The sequence below is a fragment of the Juglans microcarpa x Juglans regia genome, chromosome 1D (genome assembly GCF_004785595.1).
Source record: "Juglans microcarpa x Juglans regia isolate MS1-56 chromosome 1D, Jm3101_v1.0, whole genome shotgun sequence".
Taxonomy (NCBI): Eukaryota; Viridiplantae; Streptophyta; class Magnoliopsida; order Fagales; family Juglandaceae; genus Juglans; species Juglans microcarpa x Juglans regia.
In genome coordinates, this window is record NC_054594.1 from 41,177,425 (window position 1) to 41,199,942 (window position 22,518).

General features: G+C 36.7%; 2 protein-coding genes and 1 pseudogene across 4 annotated transcripts; 2 read left to right on the plus strand and 1 right to left on the minus strand.

Annotated features, from left to right (window-relative positions):
- Positions 1-373: 373 nt before the first annotated feature.
- Positions 374-2,442, plus strand: LOC121261881 (protein ELF4-LIKE 4). The gene is made up of 2 exons (XM_041164290.1): positions 374-704; positions 1,713-2,442. The coding sequence occupies exon 2, from the start codon at positions 1,752-1,754 to the stop codon at positions 2,094-2,096; it is 345 nt and encodes a 114-aa protein (XP_041020224.1). The 5' UTR covers positions 374-704; positions 1,713-1,751; the 3' UTR covers positions 2,097-2,442.
- A 6,398-nt stretch (positions 2,443-8,840) lies between these two features.
- On the minus strand, positions 8,841-12,188 carry LOC121260504. Of its 3 annotated transcripts, none has more exons than XM_041162420.1 (9): positions 11,945-12,188; positions 11,771-11,854; positions 11,632-11,693; positions 11,133-11,228; positions 10,953-11,030; positions 10,761-10,805; positions 10,474-10,647; positions 9,767-9,862; positions 8,841-9,390 (listed from the first exon to the last, which is right to left on the minus strand). In XM_041162420.1, exons 1-9 carry the CDS (start codon positions 12,129-12,131, stop codon positions 9,307-9,309), a joined length of 906 nt encoding a protein of 301 aa, XP_041018354.1. In that variant the 5' UTR covers positions 12,132-12,188; the 3' UTR covers positions 8,841-9,306. The 3 variants fall into 3 exon arrangements, with proteins under 3 accessions (XP_041018354.1, XP_041018346.1, XP_041018361.1); XM_041162412.1 differs by having other exon boundaries at positions 10,743-10,805; positions 11,945-12,187; XM_041162427.1 differs by having other exon boundaries at positions 10,743-10,805; positions 11,632-11,697; positions 11,945-12,094.
- A 161-nt stretch (positions 12,189-12,349) lies between these two features.
- Positions 12,350-22,226, plus strand: LOC121260946 (annotated as a pseudogene).
- Positions 22,227-22,518: the final 292 nt, after the last annotated feature.

Consider the following 22,518-nt stretch of genomic DNA (forward strand, 5'->3'; position numbering starts at 1 on the left):
AAGCATCTACCTCTCTTTTCATCTAAATTATAAGATTCAAACAAGAATTCCCACGAATATAGCAAATTTTCTTTACAGATCAACTGATCAAGCAAAGTTAGTAGCCCACCTGACATACCTATAATTTAAGTTCTAAATCTCTGGAAAATAAATACACTAGGGTCAATTTGGTAATACCATGTCCACTTACCAAGTACGGACTCCAGATCCAACGCTTCTAGTATGACAAATGACTGCACATGAACAGCCAGGATCATCTCCAAATACTTATAACTGGGCCCTCCCATGTATGTATGTATGTATCATCATATACAGTACACAAGAAAACATGTTCTGTTCTGCACAACATACAAATCTTCTCCTCATTCAGACAATGAATAAACCGCAAGTACTGCATCTGTGAAGCAAACGAGGATTCACAAACGAGGACGTAGAAATATCTGATTATCTACTCCTCTAAGCTTAGGAGGGAGAGAGAGAGAGAGAGACGTTATTGGCGTGCAGTGCCTGCGTCGTGTACTGTCAATAAAATCTCGGCACAGACTCTCTTATGTTTCTTCCATGATTTCAGGGCCTCCTTCGAGCGGCTCCAGAACGGGATTTGATTCCTTTCCCATTTATACTTTTCTCGAGAGAAAAAGAGCCGTTTTCTTGAGAAAATCTTTTATCTGTCTCTCCCTCCTGAAACGTTACATGCTTTCAAGGTAAGAGGAAGAGAATGCGTATGATGTTGTTTTTTTCTTTTCAATGTGGAATTTTTTTTATGTAGATTTATGCTTGCGCTTCTGTCTACCTGGGTTAAGAAAGACCTCCCTTTGTTCTTCTGTGAATTCCAATGATTTTGGTGTGTTTTTATTTTACAATTTAGATTTCTATGGAGATATCTTCCTTATCTGCCTCAAAGGATACTGGCTTTTTTGCCTCTTACCGAGAAAAAAGGACACGACTTTAAAAATCTCTCTATTAAAAAAAAAAATGCTTGTTTTGCAGTGTACGATTTGCAATTCTGGTTATCAATTTCGTCCCTTTTTAACGTTGTTTTCTGCAGAAAACAGGAAGCTTTTCTGCAACATTTTGTTTTTCCGTAGTTTTGACGTAATTTAATCCCTTTAAAAAATTCTTTGAGAGGACTTCTCTTCTAAGCTGTGTGGCATTGACTTGGTATTTGGGGTCGTTCAAATTCTTTTCCACTTTAAAAATCATAGCATGGGAATTTTTTTCTGGAGAAACAAAAAGAAAAGACTGCTTTTTGTGGAAAAAGAGGTCTGCTTTTACGTACCAAACTAATGCCCATGTCTGATTTTCTTCTTTTTACATGATCTCTTGTGCTCCACTTTTCTAAGCTACTGTTTGGTTGCGGAGAAAACGGAGGAAATTAAGTTTAGAAATAAATTTTGAATGTTATGGTTTCTGTAGGTTTCCCTGGTATTATATATTACACAGATGAGATAAAGCCACATTCTTCCTAGGCATAACTGGGTTTGGGATTTAGTTTCAATGGGATTCTGAGTAGCGGAAATTTTATTTTATTTTATTCCAACCAATGAGAGGCTAAACAATTATCCCACGTTTGCTTTTTACTTCTTTTCTCTCCCCTAAAAATTATGCAGAAACCAAATACAAATATGGTAATCCATTAAATTTCAAAGTCGTTTGAGCTTGTCTCTTGCTTTATTCTTTTTCTGTTTTCACTTGGCTGTTGTCTGATGCAGGCCCGGGGTTGGTTTCGATTGAATTTAAGTGTAATTGAAATGGAAGGTGATATATCTTCAGGCATAGGAAATGGAACCCAAGTAGATAGCAAGGTTTTGCAGGCATTTCAGAAGAACTTTGTGCAAGTCCAGGACATTTTGGACCAGAACAGGTTGCTAATCAATGAAATCAACCAAAACCATGAGTCAAAGATCCCTGATAACTTGAGCCGAAACGTGGGCTTGATTAGAGAGCTAAATAACAATATCAGAAGGGTTGTGGATCTCTATGCCGATCTTTCGAGCTCTTTTACCAAGTCAGTTGATGCTTCATCAGAAGGAGAATCAGGTGGGAGCTTTAAATCCAATGGCAAAGCCAGTCAGAAGAGAATTAGGTCCGGATAATTGTTTTTGTTGAGCTTTGTATCAGTGCTTCACGCTTTCATTGTGGAACAAGAATGAGTATTTCAGTACCAGAAGGAAAGGATATGATGAACTTATCAAAAAAAAAGGAAAAGGATATGATGAGATTGTCTTACTCTTCTATGGTTCTATGTGATTTAAAATGTGTTTGAGACTTTTTGCTTCAGTTTAATTCTCACAATTTTCTTTGAAATTACATTTTCTGTAGTTTTGATAGAAGGATCACTTCAATAAGAACGTGCCAAATTTGCAACTAATATTCTATGTAACATCTTTAATTCATTGGATTAAACCAGTATTCTGTTATTAAATCTTCAAGTTTGGTGCCTATACTGAATCACTGATTGTTTGGGTATGATATGCTGGGTAGTTTTAATATTTCTTTCTTCACTTGCTCCATTTTTTAGTTGTTTATTGTTAGGTTAATTGGATCTGTACCGTGTGACATCAATCATTGATCAGTAGAACCTAGTTTGATTGCTAAAAAGTGGCTAATTTTGGGGCATAAAGCTTCCACTTATCTTTTAGATTATCTGAATGAATGGCTGCCTTCTGATTTTGGTATTAGTAAATTGTTTTCATCATCATTTTCTGATCCAATCTGTTTCTGATGGAGACTTTGAATGGCCCACTTTATTCTTTTCCCATGTTTGTCAAAAGGAACTCCTTGTAGTACCCTTACCTGGTTGAGGATTGTGGTGGAGGGTTGGTATATACTTTTACTTTTACCCCCCAAAATGGCAAGATCTCAGTAATTAGTACTAATAGCATGCAATTCTGCAGTGATGCTGAGAATTTTTAGATTTTGGGTTTAAGAGGCAATTGAAGAAAGAAATTTGGATGATATGTATTTGTTTGTATCCAAATGTCTTTAGTTTGGAATCTCATGTAGTGGATTGGTATTTTCTTGACTAATATTTTGTCCTACTTAATGGCATTTTCTTGGGATATTCTTAATCTGAAAACGATGGATTAAGGGATTGAAATATTACAAAGGAAAGTGGTAGCTTGGTTAGTTTAAAAGAAAGCAAGGCCGAGTGATTTTTTGAAGAGATTGAATTGGTAGAACTTGCTTGTCTTTTATTTAGATTCTTTGCTTCCTTCATACACACTGATTTGACATCCTCCCAAGTTTTTAATGTTGTGGAAATGCCTTTAACATTGCATTTTCTCCCCCATCACGCTTATCTCCACACAGAATTTGATTCTGCTTTTTGTTGGTGGACCTAGAAACTTCAAATCACTCCCCTTCCTGATTTTTTTTTTTTTTTTCTTTTAAACATTTTATTTGCTTTGAGATATGGTTGAGCGACCCATGTGCGTGATTGCTTTCCGTGTGTACTGGCCTTTCTTATTCAGAATTTGACCATAAGAAATTATATTTGCTATATTTAGGTCTGCAACTTCTGTACATTTTATTTGAAAACAATAGTTAAATTAGAGATCTATATGAAAAAAATATTTTTTTAATGGTGAATCTCATTTTTTTCAATAGAAGCATACGAAACTTGTATATCCTTAAACTGTATATAGCTTTACTCTTTGACCACCTGGTTCTCTTTCCACAATTAGTATAGCTTAAGTGGAATGAGTAATGTAAATCAAATGGAAACAGGTGGTTTATGCATTGTGCTTGGATGTATCCATGTTTTATGATAGAAGTTGTTTTATTAAAATAAAGTTTAAAATTACGTAGATGTCCCGATATTGAAATGCAAATATCTACCAATTCAACTATGCAATTAGTTAATAATAAAGCAATAACATAAAATAAATAAATTGTATAACATCAAGATTGGTAACGAAATGAAACTCTTCAAATAATTCTCTAAAGGTAAAACCTCAATTTTATTATTTGAAAATTAGTTACTAGCAAGTTTCAATTATAAAATCTTTGTCAATTGACACTCTTACTTTACCAAATAAATGACTCGTTTGTCTCTACTGCAATAGCAACTAGAACCTCTGACGATCTTCAAACATTAACTTTTCTCTTAGAATTACAGTGGCTGAATTATGATCACACTATCTTAATCTTAGATCAACAATTACACTCTTTGAGAGAAACAATATGAAAAATTTTCAAAGAATTTTCTTACCAAAATATGCACTGGAAAGCATGGTTGTACAGGAACCGGCTGGATCAACTGTCTCTGACACGGATCGATAGTCTGATTCAGGAACCAGCCGAAACCGGTGAAGAACCGGTTGGCGGGTAAGAGGATTTGAGGGAAAACCGACGTCGGCGATCAGGCGTCGGTTTGAACCCATAGGAAACCGTTGAACTGGCCGATCCTTTCTTTTTTAAAAATATATGTATATAAAACGGCGTTGTTTCACTTAAATTAGTAAAACGGTGTATTTTTTCCAAGTGGAAGTTAAAAAAAAATATATAGAACAACGTTTATCTTTAAACCAAACGGCACCATTTTGAATTAGGTTTCATTAACCCCCCCTCTCCTTCTTATTTCTCGCATCTTCTTCTTCCTTTGCAACCCTAAACCCTAAGCTTCTACTCTCACTCGACAATGGACACGGCATCCCTCCTCCGTCACAAAGATGTCGATGGCAGACCAAAGAACCGAACTGCACCGCGTCGAGGCTGATAGTATTGGTTTTCTCTCCCCCAATCAAATGGTTTCGGCCGGTGTTGAACTTTCATGGCAGACGTCAATGGGGTCTCGGTTTGGAGCCGAAACCGATGCTGAAACCATCGGTGTACACCCCTATTGGAAAGTGCTCTATAAAATATCCAGAACTGAATCTTTACCCATCATAACCAATAGGGTCCATTAAATAAACAATCTAAAAGCAGTTTAAACTGCAGTAAAATTTTACTGACGAAGCGACTTTGTCGCGAGGAACTCTTTTGACAGGGTGTTGACACCTGACACAATCTTCTCAGCATTAATAGTTTCCCATTCAAACTCTTATTTGGATAATTATTGTGGCGCCCCCAATCCCCCTTATATAAATACACAGGGATCGAGACGCCAGGATGGTGACAACACGGTTACACATCCCAACGAAGTGCCAGTGTGTGTACATGCAACAGTGTACAAATAAAATAACGCAGCGGATAGTCAACTAAGTACCAAAATTTATTTACAATCAAACATCAGTAAAAATTTAAATAGCAGTTATACAGTCATCCATAAAAATATAATACAATAGTTTTCAAATAAACAAACGAGTGATCCCAGATCACTCCTCAGGCGGAGCCGTCTCCTCAGGCTCGCCCTCCTTCTCCTCATCTGCATCAAAATCTGCGTTACCACAAAATGGTATCGCATGTAAGTATGACATCAAATAACAACGTAATATAAAATGCATTAAATGCAACTAACATGCATGCACATGATGAAATATGCATTTTTCCACAAAACATCATTTTTCCCGAAAATGATAATTTTCCAACACACGCCAAAATCCCATTTTGGCCCAAAATATCCGTAAAACATTTTCCCAGAAAATGATTTACCCAGAAATCCAACTCGCACTATTTTTCCAGAAAATAGTGAAATAATTTCAAATGCACCATGCATTATTTCCATATGCACCATGGCCTCCCCTATGGACCATCCGCACGTCTTGACTTCGTAGCGGTGCTCAGTTCCGCACCCAGCGCGTACATGGCCAAGCACCCACACTACGCAACGAGCGATGCCCAGTTCCGCGCCCAGCGCGTACGTGGCCAGACATCCTCTAGTCCCCGCCAGCAGAAGGACCACGGAGTCGACACGAGACCATCTCGTCCGATCCAATTGTCGTTCGGCGACAATCCAGGAGACGTTACTTAGTATATTCCGCTCCCGAGTAACCAGAGGAGCTCCACCGAGTTAATGCCCCATCTCGGCTTGGGGTCGTGATACACACGCACCAAAAATCCATTCTCACATGAAAATCCAGTTTTCATAAACACATGAACATGAATGCAATACACGAAAACCCAGTTTTCTTTTACAAACATGATCATGCATGAAATAATGAAATGCACATGAACCAACACAATATCCAAACCAACAATTACCAATCCAATCAAATTCAACCAAACAACTCCAATCACAAATCCATCCGACCCTCGAACTCCTCGGACTCAGTCCGGCATGCCAAAAAATACAGTGAAATGGGTTAGTGCAGAAATACATTTAAATTACGAAAGTTCTTTGGAGAAATACTTACAGTGCAATATAACAATTTCCAAAGGATCACGAAGTTGAAAAAGGCGACGTTTGAGCAACACCACAGTGTAAAATACACTGTGGCCGTGGGTCACAAATACCAACTTTCAAACGGAGGCAAACGAAGACCCAAGATTGATAGGGTAGGGCCTAGGGAGGTCGGTGAAGCTAGTGGTGGTGGTGGTTTGCCGTGGGTGGCGGCGAAATGGGCGGTAGAAGACCAAAAACACCCAATCGGAAATGTGGATGGTGGAGCTTCACCGGTGGCGGATCGGAGGTGGGATTGGGTCCAATGGATTGCCAAGAGGTCGATGATGATGTGGTAAGAAGATGGTGGCCAATGGTGGTGTGATGGCGGCGCAGCGGCGGAAAGAGTGTCGCGGCTTCAATGGGCTCGTGGTGGCTAACGGCGGCGCGAATGGAGCTGGAAACGGAGGTGTGGCGTCGCCGGTGGCTGGGGGAGCTGGGGAGCCGGGCGGTGTCGACCACCGCAGGCGCACGGCGGCGGGCTGGGGAGAGGAAGAACGGACGGAGAGAGAGGGAGGGAGAGGGAGTTGGGTCCGCGCGCGGGGAGGAGAAATAAGGAGGAAAGAAAAGAAAAAAAGAAAAAAAAAAAAAAGAAAATGAGAGGAAAGAAAAATAGAGGGAAAAGAAATGAGGTCCAATCCTCATAACTTGGGTCACAAAAATGATCCAACGGAAACGATTTCAAAACCTCAAGTTAAATAAAATAATTTAAACGTAATGGTAAAGTCAAATTGAAATAATTAAATCCCACAGTAATTAATTAAATATGAAAAACAATTTAAATGCACAACAATAAATAAATATTAAGAAAGCACATAAAAATTAATTTTCACCAATTAAAATCATAGAAATAAACTCATTAAAAATCCAATCAATTTTAAAATACGAGAATAAAATTTAAATAAATAAAAATAATCATTTAGTAAAAATACACTAAAATGCAGGGTGTTACAATTATAGAACCATTGGAACTCGATTTTCACATTCTTGACTTATCTAAAACACTTCCTAATAACTTATAGATAAATTTAAAATATTTATAGATAAAGTCAAAGTATTTTACATTCGTCCAAATTACAAAATAAAAAATAAGATAAAATTTATCATCTTAGTCAATTAATCTTATCCGAACTTATCAACTTAAGTCACCTAGTATAACTAGACTTTTGTATCTACAAAGTTAAATATAAAATTAGTTCCCATAGTTTGTCTTAAAATCAAATTCGCGTGATTTTTAATGCTTGTCTCTTTATTCCTTGTGATTCTAAGATCGATCAAATTGATCCATTTGTCAGACATTTGTTAATAAACTATTAATAAACTATTACATACAATAACATAACATGCCACATGAAAGAAAATTTAGAAATATATTTTGAAAGTTAAAAACACATTAAAACAATTAAAAAAAAAGAAAAAGAAAAAGAAAAAATGTCATAAAAACTTATAACTTGAAAAAATAAAAATAAATATGAACGATTTAAAAATATTAAATAAAAAACGGATGGGAAAGAGATAAAGGAAACCCGAGTGGGAGGTGATCGGGTAGAGAGAAAATGCTGTATTATTTGAGACTCGATGACTATTGAGCAAGATTTGCGTTTTAATTTCTAAAATAAGTATTTGGATTTTTTATTAACCGAAATTGATTTTTGTTGACATATTTTTCAACAAATCCAACATTAAGGGTAGTTTGAATACAAAAATCATCTAATTTCATTAAACTCATATAAAACTATCTCATCTCATCTCACTATCTAAATAAGTTCTAAACCATTAAAATTATTTACAAAATTCGTTTTTAAAGCAAAACAAACAAAGCCTAACATTGAAATGCAGTTCAACTCGACGGATCGCAGAAGCACGAAGGTTTGATGAATTGTCGGCTTAATGAGTATGCTTTGGTTAATGTAATCTCTGAAGTTTGAAAATTTGTTGGGGTGCTAGAGAATGGGGAAAAGAGATAAATCTTTTTAATTCGCCACTTGCTCTTCCAACAATAGTATATATAGTATAGCAATAGCATCACGTGTGCTTAAATCCGTTTTACTTCACAACTTTGCGACAAAATTAGTAAGCAAAGATCGTTTTATTTGGAAAGAATTAAGATATTGGAAGTGACAGAAATCTGGGGAATCTCAACTCTTGTTGATAAGGATGGGAAAGAAGATGTAGTTTCAAATCGTGACCACACGAAGTGCTGGAATCCGACAAGAAATGTAACTCTTGTTTCCGGACACACTTTTTCTTCCATGTTTCTTTTCCCTTCTACACTGTTGATTATTGGAAGAGCATGTGGGTGTCTCCATCCAAAGTTCATCATCCACATTTCTGAGAAAATGCTGGAAATTCTGGGGACGTTAATCTTACCCACATTGGAGCTACTTCTTATCACTACTCAATGTTAGTTATTTACGATTAAAATTTTCAGGAACCAAGTATTGTATAAATCATCGCAAAAGAAGAAGAAGAAGGAGAAGAAGAAGCAGCAGCAGAAGAAAGAAAGAAAGCATCAGAATTCAGACATGATTATAGTTGCAACTTATATATATATATATATATACACAACTTATAGTTGCAAGAGATTACCTCTCGAGTCTCGTGCTTTCGTTTTTAGGACTGTCATGTGATGATGATAAAGAACGTAAAGAAACTCGATAACAAGATCATGATTCATGATTTCTCAGACACAAGAGGGACGCATTTAAGTTTAAATAAGAAAAAGAAATGGTTGACGTAGCCTGCTAGATCTTGTGCGGTGGGCTTTGACAGCTACTTGAAACCAGAAATTTAGCACAAGTCCTTGTGGTGTTTTCTGAATCGTCACTCTTACCTATCGTGAATGAATAGGTAAGCAGCTCTGTTCAAAACAAACTCGCTTTTACACCCTTTTATTCTCATCACATGCATACCACTCCACGAGAGCATTACCAGAGAAGTCAAAATAAACGAGTGGCACCTCTTTGTACGTTGTTTGGGTGTGATTACTGAAGCTTCTGGTCTGCTTTCTCTATCAATTTAGCCAAACGATTTTGCCAATCTGAAACCTTCTCGTCTCCATTGACCACCTATTGCCACAAGAATCAGAGAACAGTACTTGAAAACTAAGTTAAAGAGAAATGACCAAGAAAATGATATGCTTAAAATAAACCAATATGGGGTTGTTTAGAAATGGGTCAATCTCGTATTCTGCAGTTCATATATCTTGTTTTATATGCCAACTTGGTGGTGGTTTTTTTTATTCCATGGCAATGACTCCATTTTTTTTGTTTCTCAGTGTACTTCTAAAGTTAGCGTGCGTTAGGCAGGAACCTAGGACGAAACTGTTGGTTCACTTCATGCAACATGGTAGGCAGGATTAATTCAACTAGTTCATATGCCAAAAGAAAATCGCCAACAAATCAGCTTCACTGAATGGAGTTGGATGTGTATATGTTTACCAACCTCAAACATGAATCCTCTTTGTGGGACTGCCTCAACAGCTTCCACACAAATAAAGGCCGCATCCTCCTTGCTAAGATTTCCCCTCGCAGCACTACCCTGTCATGAAGAGTAGTAAATGAAGTTTGGTACTAAAGAAATCAGACCTTATTGTTATCCTTGTAGGGTATTTTTGTTTCTATCCTTCAATGCTTGTCAATTCCGTAAAATTCTCAGTCACAATTACAACTTCGCCGGCCCATGAGATAATACTGAACAAACAGGTTTGATAAGATGATTATAGAATTTGTTTCCATGCATCAAAATGAGACTATATTCAAACCAGAAAAAGAAGAACACGCTGTATAATTCGTTATCTTTGCATCTAATATGAGAATGTTTTGCCCGCTTGCTTATGGACGAGCTAAAATACTTTTGGACGTTGATACTAAATTACTTTGACACATACAATCAGTTTTTTGTTTAGAAACTAGACGCTCTCATGAATCTTAACATTCATCATTTGAGCACAAAAAGTAAATATAATGCCGTTCTAAAACAAGAAACAGCATGGTAAGAAGTATTAAGTTTGCCTACAATATGCAAGCTTTCTTCCTGAATCAGTCATATTATTTATTTTCCAATCAATTGGTCAATTTAAGTACACTGAAGCTGAGTACCATAGGTTTGATTCTATATTGTAAATTGAGAAAGGAGAGGAGTAATAATACCTCTTCAAAGCTAAAACCTTGCTGTCCACCTGGAGTGCTTTGTAAGGACCCGGCCCTAATGATGGTGTAAGGGATTCCTGAGGTCCTCAGCATCGATTCATCTTGCTCAGCCAATTTCCGCGCATTGCTTTTCATGAGAGCTTGAACGCCACTAGCACCTCCATAAGCAGACAACTGCAACCTTGTAAAACCACGATAATAAACAAGCATTTACTTGAATGGTGACCGTTTCTTATTTACACAAGCACGCCTGAGACATAGAGAGATACCTGAGATAAGAGAATTACATGTTCAACCCCTTTCAAGCCCCCAACATTTGATAAGAAACCTTCCTGAAAAAACATTGAAAAATAATACTTGAGAAGATGTAGATAGGCAAGATGACCTTAGATAACTAGGAATGCCCCAAAACAAATTAATTTAGAAGCAAATAGCTATGCATAATCAAACTGTTGAAGATACAATCGAGATATGCATACATTCGGGCATATTATTGTGCGAACTCCTCTTAGAGCTTTCTTTAGAAATGGTCTGTCACTTGCATCTCCAGACATTGACTGCACACAACACCAAAAACGAGAACCGGTATTCTTCATAGGAAAAATAAAAGAAAGATTAAGAAAAGTGACTGCCAAATTACCAAAAAAGAATCCACCCACCTCAACATAAGTTCCAAAGGCTTCAAGAGCAGCCCGCTTATCCTTCACTAGTGCTCTAACCCGAGTTCTTTTGACAATCAAGGACAATATTACCATCTATAGAAGCTAGATAGCACAAGGCTCAGAATTCATTTACTGTAAGCCTATTAAGAGCTCTGTACACTAGCAAGCAAGAAACTACTCCTATGATGGCATTTCCAAAAAAAGAAAATATCATCAACCTATCTCAACTCATCTCAACTCATCATTATAATTTTTTCAAATTCCAATACAAAATATAATAAACAATTCAACTTTTTCAAATTTCAAAATAATAATAATATTAAAAAATAATATTCTAACAATATTTTATCATCTCAACTCAACTCAACTCAACTCACTTCAACATCCAAACACAACCTAAAATGCAGATAAGATGGCCTTTTTCAAGTGGTATTTTGAACCTCCTAAATTCTTCCAAATAGATAACGTTCTTTATACCATTCATAGCAAAACACACCTGGCCTATTTCGCTATCTCCATCAGTAACCAAAACCGCATCTCTAACTTCTTCTTCTTCTTCTGTCTTTCAAATAAATAATTGAGTTTTCTTTCAAATCACAGAGACAAAAACTCAAAAAATACTATTTATAGACTACCTGATTGATCATCGTCTTCAACAATGGATGCATCTTTTGGGAGAATCTCGGGTGCTCCATACCATTTCCTTAACTTGGGACCCCCTATACAAACACACAGGCAGGCATCACAAAGGTGAGTGTTAACCATGTTTTTTGATTCGTAAGATAGATAGGAGCTCATAGAAAGAGTACCTTCGATGTAATCAAGAATTTGATCCATAAAACCGGGTTTCTTCTTGGCCGAGCAAAGACCGAGAGCACGCTTTTCGATGTCGAATTTGAAAGAAGAACATGAGCTTTGATAATGGTGAAATAGAGACCTGGTTTTGAGAAAGAGAGAGGAAGGAATAATGACAGTAGTAGTAGTCGTGCTCGCCATTGATAGACTCTTCCGTTGATCTCATCCAACCATCTCCTTCCCGCAATAACCAGAATAACTAGAAGATAACTTTTAGCTCATTTCCTTTTTCACACTAAAAAGACTAGATATTTACATATAATGCCATTTAAAGCGGGAAAAAGCACGCTTTTAATAACTTTTAATCAAAACCGTTAAAAAATTAACCCTGGGCCATTGACCGTAGGATCAATGCTCTCCTTGATTACTAATTACTTTCTTACTCTCTCACTTTCTTCCTAGGGCTTTTCAGACCGAAGAAAACCACAAAGGAAAGAGAAGGCGCGGCAGTTCAGTACTTTTTTGGACCCGATTCGCTTGAAAACAAAATGGCGACTCAAATCAGCAAAAAGCGAAAGGTAGCTCCGTTATTTTTCTTTCCCCGCTATTTCTCGTCAACCATACAGACTATTATTTATTTTGACGTTTTCTCGGGATTGAATTATGTTGTTATTTTTGGTTTTCCATAGTTTGTCGCTGACAGAGTGTTCTATGCGGAGTTGAATGAGGTCTTGACGAGAGAGCTTGTGGAGGATGGGTACTCCGGCGTCGAAGTTAGGGTTACACCGATGCGAACCGAGATTGTTATTAGGGCCACTCGGACTCAGAACGTTCTTGGTAATGCAATGTTTTTACTCTGTATATGTTTGGCTTCCGAGAAGGTGTCGGAAAATAACGCAACTTCTTTTTTGAAGTTTGGTTATATTGTACTTGAGGTTATAAGACAGAGAGAGCATCGTTAGATTGTCATGGTTCTGTATGGGCTAGAAAAGGTACTACTTTTTTATTTGGTTTAGTTAAAGATTCTGGGAATGTTGAAGGAGTGTGATTGATTGAGCTTCATGCTTGGCCAAAATTTTTCCTGCAACTCTTTTGAGGGGCTGTATTTGTTGACATATCAGAAAAAACCGTAGATCCATATCCCACTCTGTTTGGTCGATAAGTCATTGTGTTGATAGCACTTATCAGAAAAAATGTCTTCATAGCGAAGTAATCAAACGTTTGTGTAACAAAACAATGAATTTTATGTGATTGATGGAGCCGATCTGTTTTAGTTGGTGATAAGCTACATTTTTAGAAATGTAAAAATGTGTGCGCTGATAAGCTGCATGTGGTTGCTGAAAATAGTTGAGAGGAAAAGATTGTACTTCGTGTAGTTTGCTACATAGGGTTAATTTCAATTTAGAGGTTAAGCTATCTGATTATGCTTTTAATTGGTGGTTTAGGTGAGAAGGGACAAAGAATTAGGGAACTCACATCTATTGTTCAGAAGCATTTCAAGTTTCCCGAGAACAGTGTTGAGCTTTATGCTGAGAAAGTGAACAACAGAGGGCTCTGTGCCATTGCTCAGGCAGAGTCTTTGTGTTACAAGCTTCTTGGAGGGCTTGCTGTTCGGAGGTATATCTTAAACATAACGGAAGTTGTCTTCATTTTTCAGGGTGTTTTGTCTCCAAACTATGGATGAGTTCCAGTGTCATATTTGTGCAGATAGATTTTGTGTTGAAAATAACTTGAAATTTGAATTGAACAATAAACATCTGTTTTTCTGGAACTGGGGCAATGTTTTTATTTTCCTTCTGTAATTGATGGTGTGGTTGGGCAGTTAATTTGTGTACCACAAAGTTGAACTTTTCTTTTACAAGTACAAAGTCGAAGTTTTATCGCCTTTAGGAATTCAGACTTGACGAAATCACCTCTTCTTGATAAACTAATTTAGTGCATATATGAGCTATTAGCGGTTGGAGTTTGCATGCTCCATTCTTTCATAATATTCAAGGTGTGATCTGTGGAACCTTGTACGTCAGTTGCTTCACGATTTGCAGAAAAATGTTACACGGAGTGTTACCCATAAAAAAACAATGTTTCATGGAATGTATCTCTTGTGGTTAGCATTGATTCTATTCCTCCCTTTCCCAACAAAGAATGGGTTAAGAGATTCCTCAACAATGCTTACATTAAATATTTGGAGTTTGTTAGTTTCTTTGAACTGTTATATAGTTCTTGGAGTTCGGGAACTCCTAAATTTCATGGTATTAATGTTATTCTCTCTGAAACTGGGGCAATGTTTTTATTTTCTTTCTGTAATTGATGAAGTGTGGTTGGGCAATTAATCTGTGTACCACGAAGTTGAACATTTTTACAAGTACAAAGTTGAAGTTTTTTCACCTTTAGGAATTCAGACTTGACGAAATCACCTCTTTTTGATAAACTAATTTAGTGCATATGCGACATAATTGTCAGGTTATTCCCTAAAAGTCCTGCTGATGTCCGTTTTGTGGCTGACAATCTTGAAAATCATGAAAAGAAAGTTTGGATAACTTATATCATGTTCCTTGGTTAAATTGAGGGGACCATCAGCAATGCTTGCATTGGATTTTTGGCGTTTGTAAGATCATTGAATTGTTAGTGGTTAGAGTTTGCATGCTCCATTCATTCATAATATTCGAGGTGTTATCTGTGGAACCTTGTATGTCAGTTGCTTCACAATTTGCAGAAAAATGTTACATGGAGTGTTACCCATAAAAAAAAACAATGTTTCATGGAATGTATATCTTGTGCTTAGCATTGATTCTATTCCTCCCTTTCCCAACAAAGAATGGGTTAAGAGATTCCTCAACAATGCTTACATTAAATATTTGGAGTTTGTTAGTCTCTTTGAATTGTTATATAGTTCTTGGAGTTCGGGAACTCCTAAATTTCATAGTATTAATGTTATTCTCTCTGAAACTGGGGCAATGTTTTTATTTTCTTTCTGTAATTGATGAAGTGTGGTTGGGCAGTTAATCTGTGTACCACAAAGTTGAACTTTTCTTTTACAAGTACAAAGTCGAAGTTTTATCACCTTTAGGAATTCAGACTTGATGAAATCATCTCTTTTTGATAAACTAATTTAGTGCATATATGAACTATTAGTGGTTGGAGTTTGCATGCTCCATTCTTTCATAATATTCAAGGTGTGATCTGTGGAACCTTGTACACCAGTTGCTTCACGATTTGCAGAAAAAATGTCACATGGAATGTTACCCATAAAAAAAAACAATGTTTCATGGAATGTATATCTTGTGGTTAGCATTGATTCTATTCCTCCCTTTCCCAACAAAGAATGGGTTAAGAGATTCCTCAACAATGCTTACATTAAATATTTGGAGTTTGTTAGTTTCTTTGAACTGTTATATAGTTCTTGGAGTTCGGGAACTCCTAAACTTCATGGTATTAATGTTATTCTCTCTGAAACTGGGGCAATGTTTTTATTTTCTTTCTGTAATTGATGAAGTGTGGTTGGGCAGTTAATCTGTGTACCACAAAGTTGAACATTTTTACAAGTACAAAGTTGAAGTTTTTTCACCTTTAGGAATTCAGACTTGACGAAATCACCTCTTTTTGATAAACTAATTTAGTGCATATACGACATAAATTGTCATGTTATTCCCTGAAAGTCCTGTTGATGTCCGTTTTGTGGCTGACAATCTTCAAAATCATGAAAAGAAAGTTTGGATAACTTATATCATGTTCCTCGGTTGAATTGAGGGGTCCATCAACAATGCTTGCATTGGATTTTTGGCGTTTGTAAGATCATTGAACTGTTAGTGGTTAGAGTTTGCATGCTCCATTCATTCATAATATTCGAGGTGTTATCTGTGGAACCTTGTACGTCAGTTGCTTCACGATTTGCAGAAAAATGTCACATTGAGTGTTACCCATAAAAAAACAATGTTTCATGGAATGTATATCTTGTTGTTAGCATTGATTCTATTCCTCCCTTTGCCAACAAAGAATGGGTTAAGAGATTCCTCAACAATGCTTACATTAAATATTTGGAGTTTGTTAGTCTCTTTGAATTGTTATATAGTTCTTGGAGTTCGGGAACTCCAAACTTTCATGGTATTGATGATATTCTCTCTGAAACTGGGGCAATGTTTTTATTTTCTTTCTGTAATCGATGAAGTGTGGTTGGGCAGTTAATCTGTGTACCACAAAGTTGAACTTTTCTTTTACAAGTACAAAGTTGAAGTTTTATCACCTTTAGGAATTCAGACTTGATGAAATCACCTCTTTTTGATAAACTAATTTAGTGCATATATCAACAATTAGCGGTTGGAGGTTGCATGCTCCATTCTTTCATAATATTCAAGGTGTGATCTGTGGAACCTTGTACGTCAGTTGCTTCACGATTTACAGAAAAATGTTACACGGAGTGTTACCGATAAAAAAATAATGTTTCGTGGAATGTATATCTCGTGGTTAGCATTGATTCTATTCCTCCCTTTCCCAACAAAGAATGGGTTAAGAGATTCCTCAACAATGCTTACATTAAATATTTGGAGTTTGTTAGTTTCTTTGAACTGTTATATAGTTCTTGGAGTTCGGGAACTCCTAAATTTCATGGTATTAATGTTATTCTCTCTGAAACTGGGGCAATGTTTTTATTTTCTTTCTGTAATTGATGAAGTGTGGTTGGGCAGTTAATCTGTGTACCACAAAGTTGAACTTTTCTTTTACAAGTACAAAGTTGTAGTTTTATCACCTTTAGGAATTCAGACTTGACGAAATCACCTCTTTTTGATAAACTAATTTAGTGCATATATGAACTATTAGCGGTTGGAGTTTGCATGCTCCATTCTTTCATAATATTCAAGGTGTGATCTGTGGAACCTTGTACGTCAGTTGCTTCACGATTTGCAGAAAAATGTTACACAGAGTGTTACCCATAAAAAAACAATGTTTCATGGAATGTATATCTTGTGGTTAGCATTGATTCTATTCCTCCCTTTCCCAGCAAAGAATGGGTTAAGAGATTCCTCAACAATGCTTACATTAAATATTTGGAGTTTGTTAGTTTCTTTGAACTGTTATATGGTTCTTGGAGTTCGGGAACTCCTAAATTTCATGGTATTGATGTTATTCTCTCTGAAACTGGGGCAATGTTTTTATTTTCTTTCTGTAATTGATGAAGTGTGGTTGGGCAGTTAATCTGTGTACCACAAAGTTGAACATTTTTACAAGTACAAAGTTGTAGTTTTATCCCCTTTAGGAATTCAGACTTGACGAAATCACCTCTTTTTTATAAACTATTTTAGTGCATATACGGCATAAATTGTCATGTTATTCCCTGAAAGTCCTGCTGATGTCCATTTTGTGGCTGACAATCTTGAAAATCATGGAAAGAAAGTTTAGATAACTTATATCATGTTCCTTGGTTGAATTGAGGGTCCATCAACAATGCTTGCATTGGATTTTTGGCGTTTGTAAGATCATTGAACTGTTAGTGGTTAGAGTTTGCATGCTCCATTCTTTCATAATATTTGAGGTGTTATCTGTGGAACCTTGTACGTCAGTTGCTTCACGATTTGCAGGAAAAATGTTACATGGAGTGTTACCCATAAAAAAAAACAATGTTTCATGGAATGTATATCTTGTGATTAGCATTGATTCTATTCCTCCCTTTCCCAACAAAGAATGGGTTAAGAGATTCCTCAACAATGCTTACATTAAATATTTGGAGTTTGTTAGTTTCTTTGAACTGTTATATAGTTCTTGGAGTTCGGGAACTCCTAAATTTCATAGTATTAATGTTATTCTCTCTGAAACTGGGGCAATGTTTTTATTTTCTTTCTGTTATTGATGAAGTGTGTTGGGCAGTTAATCTGTGTACCACGAAGTTGAACATTTTTACAAGTACAAAGTTGAAGTTTTATCACCTTTAGGAATTCAGACTTGACGAAATCACCTCTTTTTTATAAACTATTTTAGTGCATATACGGCATAAATTGTCATGTTATTCCCTGAAAGTCCTGCTGATGTCCATTTTGTGGCTGACAATCTTGAAAATCATGGAAAGAAAGTTTAGATAACTTATATCATGTTCCTTGGTTGAATTGAGGGTCCATCAACAATGCTTGCATTGGATTTTTGGCGTTTGTAAGATCATTGAACTGTTAGTGGTTAGAGTTTGCATGCTCCATTCTTTTATAATATTTGAGGTGTTATCTGTGGAACCTTGTACGTCAGTTGCTTCACGATTTGCAGGAAAAATGTTACATGGAGTGTTACCCATAAAAAAAAAACAATGTTTCATGGAATGTATATCTTGTGATTAGCATTGATTCTATTCCTCCCTTTCCCAACAAAGAATGGGTTAAGAGATTCCTCAACAATGCTTACATTAAATATTTGGAGTTTGTTAGTCTCTTTGAATTGTTATATAGTTCTTGGAGTTCGGGAACTCCAAAATTTCATGATATTAATGTTATTCTCTCTAAAACTGGGGCAATATTTTTATTTTCTTTCTGTAATTGATGAAGTGTGGTTGGGCAGTTAATGTGTGTACAACAAAGTTGAACTTTTCTTTTACAAGTACAAAGTCGAAGTTTTATCACCTTTAGGAATTCAGACTTGATGAAATCACCTCTTTTTGATAAACTAATTTAGTGCATATATGAACTATTAGTGGTTAGAGTTTGCATGCTCCATTGTTTCATAATATTCAAGGTGTGATCTGTTGAATCTTGTACGTCAGTTGCTGATTTGCTGAAAAAATGTTACATGGAATGTTACGCATAAAAAAAACCAATGTTTCATGGAATGTATATCTTGTGGTTAGCATTGATTCTATTCCTCCCTTTCCCAACAAATAATGGGTTAAGAGATTCCTCAACAATGCTTACATTAAATATTTGGAGTTTTTTAGTTTCTTTGAACTGTTATATAGTTCTTGGAGTTCGGGAACTCCTAAATTTCATGATATTAATGTTATTCTCTCTGAAACTGGGGCAATGTTTTTATTTTCTTTCTGTAATTGATGAAGTGTGGTTGGGCAGTTAATCTGTATACCACAAAGTTGAACATTTTTGCAAGTACAAAGTTGTAGTTTTATCACCTTTAGGAATTCAGACTCGACGAAATCACTTCTTGTTGATAAACTAATTTAGTGCATATACGACATAAATTGTCATGTTATTCCCTGAAAGTCCTGCTGATGTCCGTTTTGTGGCTGACAATCTTGAAAATCTTGGGAAGAAAGATTGGATAACTTATATCATGTTTCTTGGTTGAATTGAGAGGACCATCAACAATGCTTGCATTGGATTTTTGGAGTTTGTAAGATCATTGAACTGTTAGTGGTTGGAGTTTGCATGCTCCATTCTTTCATAATATTTGAGGTGTTATCTGTGGAACCTTGTACGTCAATTGCTTCTCGGTTTGCAGAAAAATGTTTCATGGAATGTTACCCATAAAAAAAAAAACAATGTTTTTTGGAATGTATATCTTGTGGTTAGCATTGATTCTATTCCTCCCCTTCCCAACAAAGAATGGGTTTAGAGATTCCTCAACAATGTTTACATTAAATATTTTGAGTTTGTTAGTCTCTTTGAACTGTTATATAGTTCTTGGAGTTCAGGAACTCCTAAATTTCATGGTATTAATGTTATTCTCTGAGAAATTCAGAGTATCTATTGCTATCAATAAAGATCATTACTTATAAAAAAAAATTCAGAATATCTATTGCCTCATCAATCAGCAAGATTTGTTCTTTCTCTATCTCTCTCTCTCCTCTCCTTCAAGCTCACACGCATCTTTGCATGTGCCTTGACATATTGTAGGCTTGGAATTTGTAAGCAAAGTATTGGAAAAGATTAAAATGGATCAGAAGTATTTAAACCTTAAATAATTAGTGAGATAACTAGCGGGCAAGTCTTCTTTACGGCTTGAACCAGAACAGTTGGGGGATTGGGGAAAAGTGACTTTTGTATGCAGTTTTTGCATTTAGTATTCAACATGATCTAGGGGAAATAGGGTAGGGCTTGTAGCTCAGAGGATTAGATAACATGGTTGTAAACCCTAGCGTCTTGGTTTTAAATCCCTTCTCTTCCACAATCAACCAAAAAGGTGAGGGCATTTCACCCTAGGGGTAGGCAAATCATGATCTGGGGGATAGGGGACCCAAGGCTTTGAAACTTTTCTGTGGGTCTTTTGTTGAAGTGTAATGGCCTTATTTTTCTTCATATTTATCATATGTTTAAATGGTGGATAAATGATATCTTAGTACAGTATGTCAACCTGAATCAGCATTTGTTTATACTCCTCCCTTTTCCCAACAATAAAGGGTCAAGGGGATCCTCACAATGCTCACATTAAATATGGAGTTTGTTAGTCTCTTTGAACTGTTATTTAGTTCTTGGAGTTCGGGAACTCCTAAATTTCTTGGTATTCCTGTCACTCTCTGAAATTCAGGGAATCTATTGCCTCGTGAATCAGCTAGACTTGTTCTTGTTATTTTTCCCTCACCCTCAGCCCCATACACAGGCATACATGTGCCTTGACATATTGTGGGTGTGGAATTTGGTTAGCGAAGTGTTGGGAAAGGCCAAAATATATCAAAGTATTTGAACCTTAAATCTTCAGTTTGAACTGGCTGTGAAGTCTTCTTCACAGCCTGAACCAGAACAGTTGGGATGGGTGAAAATTTATTTTTGTACGACGGTTTTGCATATAGTATTCATGTATAGTTTAGAAAACCACGAACACTGGCACATATTATTGAGCTACCATAATCTTAGTTCTTGAAGATGTCTTGGGACCATATCTGTCCTTCATCACGGTTTGTGTACTTATTATGAATTGCTCTTCATCTTCTTGTGTTTAGGGTCTGCTATGGTGTTCTTAGATTTGTGTCATGGAGAATGGAGCAAAAGGATGTGAGGTATGTGAAGAAAGTTGTTGTTGGCCCATGGCCTGCATTTTCTGAGATGAATGAACAATGTTATCCTGTTTTCTTTGTAATTAGAGCTTCTATGACACTCTTCAGGTTATAATAAGCGGTAAACTCAGGGCTCAAGTGCCAAATCTATGAAGTTCAAGGATGGATACATGATATCCTCTGGTCAGCCTGTCAAGGAATATATCGACTCCGCTGTGAGGCATGTGCTTCTTAGACAGGTCAGCTTATTTGCCCTTGGCATTGATTCAAAAACTGAAAAATGCGATTTGCATGCCAGCAACATGCTTAGGTATGGAAGTTTTCTGCCAGTTGATGTTTTTGTGCTCACAATTTGTTGCAGGGTGTTCTTGGCATCAAGGTGAAGATAATGCTTGATTGGGATCCTAAGGGCAAGGTAGGCCCCACAACACCCTTGCCTGATCTGGTTACCATCCACATACCGAAGGAGGAAGAGGACTACAGCATCAGGGCCTCATTGGCGTCAACTGATATAGAGGTTGCAGCAGCTTAAATTAGGACCTCCCATTTTGGTAGTCTTTTTTAACTTTGTAGTGTTCAGAACAAGAGAGAGGCATTTTGAGATGCCTGCTGCCTAATTTTACTCGAGATATGGTTTTTTCTTTGGAAGTAGTGCGTCCGTTCTGTTCATTTACTACGGGTTGGTGACTCTCTGCGGACTGTTTTGCCTTTGTTTGGAGCTTGGTATCTTAATTGCAGTTTTGCCTTGAGAAGTTGGATTCCTTTTTTTTTTTCTTCTTTTTCCTTGGCTCTTTCTTGGTAACGGTAGGGCTCCCCTAGCTTGAAAGCCACTTGGTCAAGGTCGAAGTGTGGGTTAGCCGAAGCAAAGTGGGGAGACAGATGGGCCTGAGAGCTGACTGTTGTGTTTTTGGGCCATGAAGTGATAACATTCAGGGTAGCTGTACTTGTCATGGTTTCAAACTGAATATGCTAAAGATGCATTCAAAAATGAAAAGCTGGAAGATATAATTCACCTTCCGGGAGAATCTGACCAAGCATTTGGAGGACGGAAACTTTGCAAAAGTGAAGGCATTAGACTTGGGGGCATGCATTTTTTGTGTCGAGACACGTGTAATGAGTGCAGGAGAGGAGATAGGTGCCCACTGCCCAGCCTGAGTGCTAGTCACCCAGTTTGGCTGGTGACTGGTCAGAGCCTTTTGTACTCCTTTTTTATTTAGCTATTTTTTTTATTTTTTAGGTCCGGATCTTTTATGCACTTGAAAAACGACCATCCAAAATCAATAGCAATTAGATTGCCTAGCTCTTACGTAAAATCATGGGGCACATCATTTTTAACTACACGTATCTTGCGGTCTCTTTACATTTCATGACATTTCTTATTACATAAATGTTCATCTTATTACATTAAAATTAACATGACGTGGCAGTCGTAGTCAGAACTCGCGTGCCTCAGCAATCACTGTCCGGACTCCAAACCCACCCTGAATTTCAGATCAGAATATTTTTTTTATCTGATTCCGAACCCGTATCCGTAAAGGGGAGGAAACACAGCGTACTGGAAAAGCGAGGTCTAAAGAGACTCTTCTCTCTCTTTCTCTCTCTGTCTCTCTGATTATTTGCTCATCCATTCATTCTCGAGTTCCTTTTCGTATTTAAGAAGTTTCTCTCCTC

Coding starts and splice junctions, on each gene's coding strand:
- LOC121261881 (XM_041164290.1), top strand. CDS start 1,752: ATGGAAGGTGATATATCTTCAGGCATAGGAAATGGAACCCAAGTAGAT.
- LOC121260504 (XM_041162412.1), bottom strand. CDS start 12,131: ATGGCGAGCACGACTACTACTACTGTCATTATTCCTTCCTCTCTCTTT. Junction 11,031..11,132: donor CCTTTGGAACTTATGTTGAG/GTGGGTGGATTC, acceptor TGTTGTGTGCAG/TCAATGTCTGGAGATGCAAG. Junction 10,806..10,952: donor GCACAATAATATGCCCGAAT/GTATGCATATCT, acceptor ATGTTTTTTCAG/GAAGGTTTCTTATCAAATGT.